A 12,773-nucleotide genomic window follows, 5' to 3' on the forward strand; every position below is an offset into this window, starting at 1 on the left:
GACCACAAGGTGGCATAATATAAAAGGGTAATAGTTTATGGAGATCATTAAGGCTTTAAATGAAGTGGGCCTTTCAACACAAGAATATAAGATCTCCAGGTCTTTGATTGTTTATTTCAGTATATAGTCTGAATTCCTGAGCATTTTAAGAATTAATGCAGAATTATCAGTATATGTGATCTCAAACAGTTGGACTATATTTCCTATAAGGACCCTGGACCACAAAACCAGTCTTAAGGAGCACAGGTATATTTGTAGCAATAGCCAAAAAAACATTGTATGGGTTAATGGGTAAAAATGATCGATTTTTCTTTTATGCAAAAAATCTTTAGGATATGAAGTAAAGATAATGTTCCATTTAAGATATTTTGTACATTTTCTACTGTAAATATACCAAAAATTAATTTTTGTTTAGTATTATGCATGGCTAATAACTTCATTTGAACAACTTTAAAGGCGATTTTCTCAATATTTTTTTTTTTTTACACCCTCAGATTCCAGATAATCAAATAGACCATACATCAATGGAAAGCTTATTTATCAACTTTTAGATGATGTGTAAATCTCAGTTTTGAGAATTTGACACTTATGACTGGTTTTGTGGCCTAGGGTCATATATCTGTTGATTACAGAACAATTATTGCTATATACACTACTGTTCAAAAGCTTGGAGTTGGTACATTTTTTTAATGTCATTTATAGTATTTATTTTTTTTATTTTGAACTCTTATGCTCACCCATGCCTCTTTAATTTGATATAAAATACAGTGAAATATTTCATATAATTTTAAAATAATGAATTTTTTTTAAATATTTAAAAAAAAAAACACTCTTAGTGCTGTCGAATAATCGCGAATAATCACATTCCAAATAAAAGTTTTTTTTCATAATATATGTGTGTACTGTGTATATTTATGTATATATAAATACAGACACATTTATGTATGTATATATTTATGAAAAATGTTTATATATTTAAAATATTTATATACAATATAAATTACATGAATATAAATATGTATATGTAAAAATCACAATCACATGACAGCACTAATTTATACACATTGGAATATATATATTTTTAATACATTTAAAAAACGTAAAATAAAAAAAAATAATGTTTATTTGAATTAGTGCAATTAAAAAAAAGTCAAATGGTTAATTGCGATTAATCACATTCAAAATAAAAGGTTTTGTTTACATAATATATGTGTGTACTGTGTACTCTGTTTTATATATTAAATATATTTATATATAATATAAATTATATGACTATAAATATGTATATGTAAATATTTTTAAAATATATACTGTATGTGTATTTATATATACATAAAAACAGTACACACATATTATGTAAACAAAACTTTTATTTTGGATGTGATTAATCACAATTAATTGCTTACTAATTTATTTTTTATTTTTTATTTTATTTTGAAGTATCTTATGCTCACCCATGCCACATTTATTTGATCAAAAATATAGTGAAATATTAAATTAAAAATGTAAAAAAAAATGCTCATTTGAATTAGTGCTGTCACACAACTAATTGCAATTAATTGCATCCAAAATGTTTTTGTCTTAATAATGTATATGTGTACTATGTATATTATATATATACACTTACACACACACACACACACACACACATGTATATATTTAAGAAAAATAAGTTGTTTATATATTAAATATATTTATATATCATATAAATTATATGAATATAAATATGTACATGTAAATACATGTAAATATTTAAAAAATATATACTGTGTGTGTGTATATATATATATATATATATATATATATATATATATATATATATATATTATGTAAATAAAATAAAATAAATATTTTGACAGCACTAGTTTATTAGTTTTTTTAATTAAACTTATTAATTAATTATGCTCATCTATGCCACATTTATTTGATCAAAAATATTAAATAAAATTTAAATACATTTTAAAAATGTAAAAAAATACTTATTTAAATTAGTGCTGTCAAATGACTAATTGCAATTAATCACATCCAAAATAAGTTTTTGTTTACATAATATGTGTGTACTACATATATTATATATATATACACTTACACATTCATGTATATATTTTAAGAAAAATAAGTTGTTTTTATATTAAGTAAATTTAAATGTCTCACAGTACACACATTTTATATTAAATAAATTTATAGTCTCTTATGCTCACCTATGGCACATTTATGTGATCAAAAATACAGTGAAATATTAAATATGTAAAAATGTTTAATTTAAAAAATAAAAATACTAATTGTTATTTGAATACCTTTTAAAATGTAATTTACTCCAGTGATGACAAAGCTACATTTTCAGCATCATTACTCCAGTCTTCAGCGTCACGTGATCCTTCAGAAATCATTCCAATATTCTGATTTGCTGCTAAAGAAACATTATTATCATCTGTGCTGCAAACAGTTTGATTTAATTTTTTTTGTCCATTTAAATCCAAACTGATTCTACATATTGAACATATTTTATTCGTAATTTAATTTACGTTCTATACTTCTATAAATATATATTATATAACCGTAACCTGAACACAGGTATTCTCATTATGAAATGATTATTTATGGAAACACAAACAGAGTCGCTCTGTCGCCTCCTCGCGGCGGTACAAAAAACACACTCGCCTTGCGTCATGAGAGAGTGACAGAGAGAAAGAGAGGGAGAGGGGCTGGAGAGACGCACACACACATACATTACACACCGCTCCGATCTGCGAGCTTCACCGCACTGACAGTCCACATCTTACACTGCTGACTCTAACGGCGGAGCCCTTCAGATATGGCGGGGCTTCGTTGAGAGGGACAGAAAATCTCTGAGCACTAGCGTTCACCGAACAGTTTGTTCTTGGACGCGCGTCTCCCGCAGCCCTCCTTATGCACCGCTGCGACGCGGAGAAACGGCAGCAGCGCTGAAAGAGTCGAAGAAAGAGGACGAGAGTGATTTTTACCCCCTTGAACGGACAATGGCGGACCGCGATGCGCTGCCCCTTCCCTTGGAAGTGCGGGCCAGATTGGCTGAGCTGGAGCTGGAGTTATCCGAAGGTATGATTGACATTTTAAATGACTTATTTCGTTCGACAATACGGTTGTTGCGGAGGATACGTTAACGGCCCCCCTCCTCTCCTTCTCCTCCTCCTCCTCCCACCCCAAAACCCACCACCATACCAACACAACCAACACCAGATGTTGGAGCCAATTATTATCCCCGCAGCAGCACTGAGCTTGTGTTCGGAAAGGCGTTCGTTCGGTCGTTTGCTCTAACTCCCGCCGCATTTTTCTTTGTTACAATGTATCTATTTGACCTTGAGGAAACCATTCAAAGACTTCACAATTGATTTTTTTCCGTTAGGATTTTGAAAACGCGTCTCCCTAGAGACCAACGCTCAAAATTCCGCTTTGGAATCTTCATGTACCCGTTGATATTTTTGAATTTCTGTGGCTGTGTTGTTATTTATGCCTGTGTAATGTCTTCAGTACACCAGCAGTTAGGTAAACAAGCAGTTCCCCACAATTGCATCGCCATAAATGCCATCTCTACACTGCAAAAGCTGCATCTGAAGCTGCATTTCTACCACAAAAAGATGCAAAGATGCCGCATAAATTAATGTGATGGATGTTTGAATGATGGATGCATGAAAATATTAATTATAAGCATATGGTTTTGTCATGACAGCCACAAAGTTGAATGCTGTCTGATGCTGCATCCAAATTATTGTTCTTACAGTATTGTTTTTTAATGACTTATACAGTATTTAATGTTTAGATACTGAATAATCCCAAACATTTCTAATTATAGTTTTTAAACCAGATTTTTTATTGCATTTCAAACAAGATAATGCATATAGGATTTTTTTCTAAATAAAAATAAAAACACGTTGTGCAAACATTCAAATTATTATTTAAGTGTATAATATTCATCCATATTTATTCATAAATATTTGTTTGAAAAACGCTAGTTTGACATAGGCTGTTAATTGTTTGTTTACCCATACTTGGACTTTATTGGTTATTGTATGTTTAACATTGGGTCTACCAATAAATTGTATTGGTTACGGGAAAAAACTTCATCAGTATTGACCAAACCAATTACTGGTTGCTCAAAGCTGGTAATTTTATTATGGCTTTCATGCAGCGTTGTGTGATTTGGAGGCATGTAATATTTGTATCATGTATCATGTTGAGAATCTTGGCATCTGACATTAGCAAACCGAATTGAGTGAACTGTTTGCTAATGTTCCCTTTTCCCGTTTAATTCTAGCGCCTGGTGGTCCTTTGTAATATGTGTTTGTGTATGTGTGGTATGTGCGATTGTCTGCTGTGTGTAGATCTGAACCATTTAAGGCGATAAGTGCTTGTGCATTTGTCAACCCTGCTTCAAAGTTCCAGCAGACAGCAGGCCTGCATCAAACCGTTCTGAACACAGTACACCAACCTGTGTAGTGAAAAACAGCAGCATTTTATACCTAACAAATTACAGTCAGTGGGTTTACTGGGTGGATAGATCACAGCTAGTCTTTGTTTAGTGTTAAATTGGTCTTACAGAAAGCATTATGGGCTTGAAACTGTCTGTTACATGTTAAGATTTAGTGTGTCAGTGACCAGAAGAGTTAGATTACAAACCAATAAAACATAATATAATTAGCTGGTTTTTGAGGAGCTGTCTGGCTGAGAGACCAGCATAGCTAGGCTGGAAGACCCAAGCTTAAACCAGCTAAAACTAGCATAGACCAGGCTGGTTTAAATGGGTATTTTCAGCTGGGAAATTAATAAAACAGACATTCTGAAAATTAGGAGGAGGTAGCCATAGCAACAGCTGTTCAAGTGTTTAGTATGGGATTGGACTTTGATACAACACAAGTCATTATTTGTCACTTTAGCACAGATTTGCATAACAAATATGTAAACATTAGACGTTTTGTTCATGGTTTGTGCAAAAGTCATTGAATAATTCACTCACTCTAATGGTGTGTGCACACCAAAAGCGAATTAAATTCTTTTGCACAAGTAGATTAGACACAAAGTTAAAACAAAGATGTGATTAGACACAAATTTGTGGCAGACGACGGAAATTCATGTGAATTTGCCCTGGGCCATGCAAATGACACAAATTGGGCAAGGTGATTGCCGTGAACGTGCGTTACTCGGCTCAATCGTGCATTTCCCGTCACCCAGTGCAAATTTCACGGCTATTTCTGTAGCCTGCTGCAAATTCGCATCTAATCGTGTCTTTGCTTTACCTTTGTATGTAATCTACTTGTGCGAACTAGAGCGGACTTACAACGTAAGTCCTTATTTGTCACTTTAGTATAGATTTACATGATAAATATGTCAGAAATGTTTAATTTATGGTTTTGCGCAGTCATTGAATAATCCACACACTCTAACGGTGTGTGCACAGCAAAAGCAAATTCATGACGGCGATGCAAATGACTGCAAAAGGTGATTGCCATGAACCTGCAATATTTGACTCAAATGTGTCTGCCACACAAGTTGAAAAATTTCTACTTGAGTGGGGACTCATCCGGTTATTCGCACAAGGGATGTGGAAAACATTCTGCAAGTAATTTTAGAGCGATAACACAATGCGAATGTGTATGTAAACTTAAGGATGTAAGACACACCATGGATGTAATTTTGAAATGATTTTCAAATGTATTATTTCCACTTTTAGTTGTAAATGGCTCTAGAATGGCAGTGTGTGTTATTTTGAACGTTTAAATGCCAAACACCTCCTTTTGCATTCTATTCCGATCCAAATGTAATTTCAGCCAAACTTCACTTAAAGATGATCACAGGCTGCTTTGTCTGCAAGTGGACACTAGTATTTTTAGTCACCCTTCAAGCTTTGTTTGCCTTAATCAGCTTGTTTGGGACATAGTAAATATGTTAAAAACGTTAGATTATCAGTTTATGATTTGTGCAAAAGTCATTAAATAATTCACAAACTCTAAAGGTGTGTGCAAATTTAAAGATGCCATGGAATGCATTGATACAAGATTTTTAATGGTTCTCTGATATCTACATAGAAGGTATATGGCATAGGAAAGGGCAAAAAATCTCCAGAAACGGTTTTACAAGTCCATTTACAACCCTAGGATTTGTACCTAGAATGAAATGCTCTGTTATTGCCTTATTTGGAAGGTTCATGAATATTAATGATGAGCTCTGCTCTGATTGGCTGTTTCACAGAGCTGCTCATCTTAATAGCTTGCACATGGAGGAAATATATATTTAATTACGGATAATATTATTATCTATCTTTTATATATGTAATGATCATGCTAAAATAAACAGGTAATAGATATTCTTCTGTCATCCGAATTAAATCTAATTCAGGCTAAAAAAAAATGTTATGTCAAGGAAGTTGCAAAAAATGTGACTTTAAAACACTATGAATGACTTAAAACCTCGGCAGATATTCTGATTTCTGGTTTGCTGTTACCATAGACCTGCAAACACAAAATGAATTGCTTTCAAACATTACCTTTTGTTTACACGTAAGAGCATCTTTTAAACTAAACATTTCCTTGCCTTGCCTGTTTTTTGTTTGTTTGTTTTTTTAAATAAAACATATTATTAAACAAAATTTGTATTAAAATTACTATTAAACTTCAAAAAGTTAGAAGCATCAAAAAAAATTAGGAGCACCCAATTTCTTTTTAGTAATGCACTGATCTTTATTCTTCATGGCTGATTCCAATTGCCAGGCAAATCAAATGGGCTGTTTCTGAAAGCCTCAGAATCAAATAAAAAAAGTACAGTATAAATAACAAAAAATAGACAATAAATGCAGCCATATTCAAAGTAGACTACTCTTTCAATATTCAAAGTGCAATATATATATATATATTATATTATATATATGACCGATTTTTTTTTAAGTATGATACAGAGTTATAGACAACTTCACAACTTATTATAGCCCACATTCTAATAACAGCCTAGATATTTTATCTAGCCTAAACGTGGGGTATTAAAATTGCTTTTAAATGCGCGTAGCCTACGCGTTTTACTTCTGGTTTCGTTTTAAGGATCGCGCGAAACTTTCGGCAGTGCATAGCATGCACTCTGCAATACAAGAGATTACTTTAAAAAACCATTTGAAAGTTGGAGGACACCAACAGGATTTTGAAAAGCGTGTCCCCAGTGGAAAATACTCCCCTTCGTGAGTGGAACTCGGCCGCTGAGTTATCATCTGATGTGAATGAACGCCACGTTGTACAGAACCTTTTTACTGTCCACAGTCAAAAATCGTCATACCACACACCCCTAATTGCAATGCAGTTTGTGCAAATCCGGAACAAAGGTTTCAGAAAAAAACGTCCGGTTCCTTGTTCAGCGGTGCGCATTGTCAGTGACAGGAAGACGGCTAATATCTCAAATCTTCATTAAAGGTTACAATAAAGATTAAGTTTAAATGGTTATGTAATGTTGGAGAGAACGGCGAACGCATCAGCTCACAGCAGTCTGTGCAGTAGTTAGGTTAGCGAAAGTTTTGTAAAGAAATGAAACTAGGTCGCACCACAACAATTTCTGCACTCGCACAAATGCTCCCAAATATAATTTGAGGTTGTGCAGATTCAATTTTGGGAGCATAAACGGTGGCAATTTTGATTCCTGTACAGTTCTTTTTAGGCAAAAGTTCAGCGCTGCTGCCATTTTCTCCCTTCATACTCCTTCATACTTCATACTTCATACTTCATACTGCATCTACAAAGTGCAATCAGATAAATTGTAATAAGAAAAAAAAAAGGCTAATGCTTATAGTGCAGGTCTACTATGGCCAATTAGCCTATTCACTGTTTTAAAAAGTTTCATTTATACAAAATTGGTTACATTTTGAAAATACAATTTGCATCTTATTAAGAGGTAATGGTCACACATGCAACTGCAAATAGAATACTACTCCACAAAATCAGTTCAAAATCATCGCTCTTGAAAGTCAGACAACGTGAGGTCTGTGAACATGAACAACATCATAGATGGACTGTGAAACGAAAGTAACACGTGTGAAGTAGAAGACGATAATGAGGTTAGCGCCACCCGCAGCTTAGGAGAAGGTAGTACGCTTACGTCGGAGCCATAGACAGTAAAAGAAAGGTAGGAACGGATTCTAAAAATAGACAAGTGAACAAACAGGCGGCAAAATAAACACATTAATCGATACTCTTGCGGACGAATCGATGCATTGAATCGGCGGCTGCATAATCGATGCATCGATACGAATCGATTAATATTTACACCCCTAGTTTGCGCTCAGGGGAGCTTCAAAGGTTTCTACGTGTTTCTGCAATGTTGAGTAATGTATCACTGACATATCTCACGAATCCTTTCATAAACAAAGTGTAGAGAGAGTGTAAATAAGAGATTGATTGTGCAGTATAGAGAGCTTTGTTGATTATAATAGAGATCGCGAACTAAGATGAGTGGCAGCTTTTAATAATTTTTAATGGAGTTTGTAAATGAGATATTGATTTAATACAACAGTTAAATAAACGAGAAGTTATTATTAAGTGACTTACATCGTCTGACTATAACAGCATTTTCTGATTTTGCTCTATTTCGTCGTCAAAAATGGTCACAACTGAGCCGCTGCGCATCTCCACTCAAACACAGTTGTTTTGTTTATGAATGAATGTGCGTTTTTAAACGAATCTAGTGAAATGATTCAATTCCTCATACAGAAAGACAGTCACTTGCTTTATTCCTGAATGAACCAGCCGTTCGAACGAATCAAATGAATAACATGATTCAGTAATAAATCAGTGTTTTGCGGCCACCTTTTCAGTTATTTAAATCAGTTAATATTTCTGTATTCAAAATTTTATATTTAAAACAATAATCTCAACATGAATTTGATTGCACTCATGCCACCTCTGAGCCTCATTAAACATACGAAAAGGTAAAAACAAAATTCCCCTGTAAATCACTTTAAGGAGTCTAATATCACCATGTAATGGGAAGGATATTTTTTTTAAATCAGATTTTTTGATTATTGTTTAAGAATGTGCTCCTGAAATTTTGACTGCCTTTTGACTGCTCCTGCTTATGGATGCCATTTTTAATAGATTTTTGAATATTGTTTCTATTTTTGTAATTGTACATTTGCTCTAGAATGACAGTGTGTGTTATTTTGAATGTTTAAATGCCAATCGCCTCCATGTGTTCTATTCAGAACCAAACGTAATTTCAGCCAAACTTCACTTAAAGATGATCACAGGCTGCTCCGTCTGCAAGTGGACACGAGTATTTTTAGCCGCCCGTTAAGCTTCGTTAACCTTAATCAGCTCGTTTTGCATTTAAACGTTTTGCCTCACTTTATGATTGCGGTGGAGGGAATATTCTGGCTGGGTTCCTTCTTTCTGCAGCACTGTGTGATTCTTCTGAACCTCTGCTTGTGTTTGTGTTTGCCTTTGTAGAAATAAGATGCTCCCTTGCCATTCCAGCTTAGCTTGTGGTGCTGTTTAGCACTGCGCTCATGGAGAGGTGATTATCTCAGTGTGTTGGCACAGGATGAAAGGCCTGGAAATTACCGAACGTCTGCTCATCAGAATGATTTGCGTCTGTTTGCTGACCTATAATGCCCTTAAGGACAATATTGTGTTTGTGAAGTTTGTATACAATGTGACAGACTTATTGTGTGTCTCCATTTATAAGTCAAACTTGGTTTAGTTTTGAGGTTTTGTTTATGCTATGCCTCTTTTACAAACTTGTGAAGCTTGTTCATGTTGATTTTGATTTACATGGCTTGGAAATCATCCCCAGATTGTCGAGAGGTTCTCTCAGTGGTCTTCGTCTATGCTGGCACACTCTTAATGGATACTGATTCTTCAAACTCAGTATTAGTCTCGTTCATGCCAAATAAAGAATGAATGGATCTCATTTCACCCTCAGGGTAACGCTGTTAGTAAGTGAAAAGGTTAAGTTGTTAAACAAGGGTCGTGCTGGCTGTGGAAGAAAAGAACCCCTATCTGACCCTGATTTGAGGCCTTGCCTGTTGAGAATGTCAGCACAAATGACTGTATTTGTATGTGAAGATGTTTTATTATGCTTTGTGTTGATATCATTTTGCACCTTTGACTTCAGTATTTGCAGATTTATATAACATTGGAATGTTTCATCACGAAAGCAAAGAACTTTCTCCGACGAGGCAATTTTTCTTCACAGAAATAGTGTAGTTTATTTGTATCAGGTAGTATAAGTTTGGGGTTTTTTCAAAGAAGTGAATGCTTTTATTCAACAAGGACGAATTAATCAAATATGACAGTAAAGACTTTTTATGTCACAACAGATTTCTATTTCAAACAAATCCTGTCCGTTTGATGAAATTCATCAAAGAATCCTGGAAAAATGTGTCATGAATTTCCCAAAAACAGTTTTAAAATTGATAACAAGAAATGTTTCTTGAGCACCAAATCTAAAGGATCATGTGACACTGAAGACTTGAGGAATGATGTTGAAAATTCTGCTTTGCCATCAGTGGAATTAATTACAATTTAAAATACATTAAAACAGGAGACAATTGTTTTAAATTGCTATACTATTATTATATACATGTATATATACAAGGTCAAAAGTTTACATATACCTTGCAGAATCTGTAAAATGTTAATTAGTTTACCAAAATAAGAGGGATCATGCAAAATGCATGTTCATTGATGCTCCAGAAGGCAAAATTGCATTAAGAGCCAGGGGGGTGAAAACTTTTGAACAGAATAAAGATGTGTACATTTTCTTATTTTGCCTAAATATCATATTGTTTTTTTTTTTGTGTACTGCCCTTCAGAAGCTACTGTAGATAAGATGCTTACATTTTTCCCAGAAGACAAAATAAGCTATATTTACCCTGATCTTCAAATTCAAAAGTTTTCACCCCCATCTCTTAATGCATAATTTTTCCTTCTGGAGCATCAGTGAGCATTTGAACCTTCTGTACTAGTTGCACATGTGTCCCTCGGTTGTCCTCAGTGTGAAAAGACAGATCTCAAAATCACACAGTCACTGTTGGAAAGAGTTCGAATACACAAAAATGCTGAAAAACCAAAGAATTTGTGGGACCTGAAGGATTTTTCTGAAGAACAGCAGGCAGTTTAACAACTAAACAAGACACTCATGAACAACTAACACTAAACAAAAAAAGATGGCTTTGGATCATTCAAGTAACAACACAGTATTAAGAATTAAGTGTATGTAAACTTTTGAACGGGGTCATTTTTATAAATTCAACTATTATTTTCTCTTGTGGACTATATGTAAACGTTTTTTTATGTAAAATATTCAAGTCAGTACTAAATAAAAAATAACATGCAGTTTTTAAAGAAATGTTTTATTATGGATGTCTAAAGAAGCTGGATTTTTAGACCATTTAGAGTATGGCAAATAAAGAAGCAGTGAGAGGAAGTGATGGAATGTTGTGAGGGGGTATGTGATGAGAGCTGACAGGGGCTGTGCTGTGGGGTCGAGGCGCAAGATAGCGGGGCTGAGGTTGTGTCGCTGCCAGTCACCTGTGATTGGACATGGGAGATCGTGACATTTGCTAAATGCCATAAATTATTCGTAAGCCATGCCAGACAGACGGCATCTCGCTGCTTTACCTGCAGTTTTAATTTTGTCTTTGTCTTTGCTAGCTGTTAGTTGATTTTGTGAAGATTTGGTAGAGAATGTATGGTTTGTTTACCTATATACGTTTTGAACAGCTGCTGTAGCATCTGGTAGGACTGACATCATTTCCTCTCTCCGTCTCTTTAGTCTCTGTGGGAGCAAATACCACGAGTCCCGGTTTTCCCCCACTCCCAGTATTCCACAGAAAAATTAATATTAAACAGCACTTCCCTGTTCATGGCGTCACGCCACTGTTTTTTTATGTCTTCCTTGTACGTCTCACTTCCTCATGATCCAAATGTAGGTTAATGAACTAAAGCTGTTTTTGCCTCTTTACCTCACCCTTACACTTACACTAAGATGTTCTAGGATGAATCTCATGACGCTTCAAGAACATGTCCAGGTCACATTTCGCTCCAAATCATTAAGAAATTCTACTTTGCATAAAGAAAATGAGCTCTATTTTGGGATCTTTTTGCATCGTGGCATTCTTATGCAAATTAGGCACATTCTCTCATCTTATCACCATAATGCAAAAAATGTGTTTGTTCATCAAGCCTGCATTTATTTGATCCAAAGTACAGCAAAAACTGTAAATTTGAAATATTTTACTATTTAAATAACAGCTTTCTATTTTAATATATTTGAAAATGTAATTTTTGTTCTGTGATTTCAAAGCTGAATTTTTAGCATTATTACTCCAGTCACATGATCTTTCGATCTTTCTATTCATCAAAGAACAAAAAAACTGACAAAAAATGTACTCAACCATTTTAAATATTGATAATAATAATAATAATAATAATAATAACGTTTCTTGAAAAGCAAATCAGCATATTAGAATGATTTCTGAAGGATCATGTGACACTGATGACTGGAGCAATGATGCTGAAAATTTAGCTTTGAACACATTACATTTTACAAATATATTCAAAAAAGCTCTTTTAAATTGTAAAAATATTTCAAAATGTTACTGTTTTTGCTGTACTTTGAATCAAATAAATGTAGGCTTGGTGAGGAAAATTTGCATTAAGAGCCAGGGGGGTGAAAACTTTTCTTCTCACTGTTCAAAAACTTTTGACTGGTAGTGTATAATACGTTGAGTGTTACTTTAATAATTAATTTTAATTTAAATA

The 12,773-nt window shown here is 33.9% G+C and overlaps 1 protein-coding gene across 1 annotated transcript in view; it reads left to right on the forward strand.

Moving 5' to 3' along the window:
• Positions 1-2,731: 2,731 nt before the first annotated feature.
• Positions 2,732-12,773, forward strand: part of dip2ca (disco-interacting protein 2 homolog Ca) — a 145,093-nt gene continuing 135,051 nt past the window's right edge. Inside the window, exon 1 of the mRNA XM_073830585.1 lies at positions 2,732-3,078. Within this exon, the coding sequence (XP_073686686.1) occupies positions 3,000-3,078 (79 nt within the window). The 5' untranslated portion in view covers positions 2,732-2,999. The remainder of the gene's footprint in view (positions 3,079-12,773) is intronic.

Source organism: Garra rufa, chromosome 24, assembly GCF_049309525.1.
Source record: "Garra rufa chromosome 24, GarRuf1.0, whole genome shotgun sequence".
Taxonomy (NCBI): domain Eukaryota; kingdom Metazoa; phylum Chordata; class Actinopteri; order Cypriniformes; family Cyprinidae; genus Garra; species Garra rufa.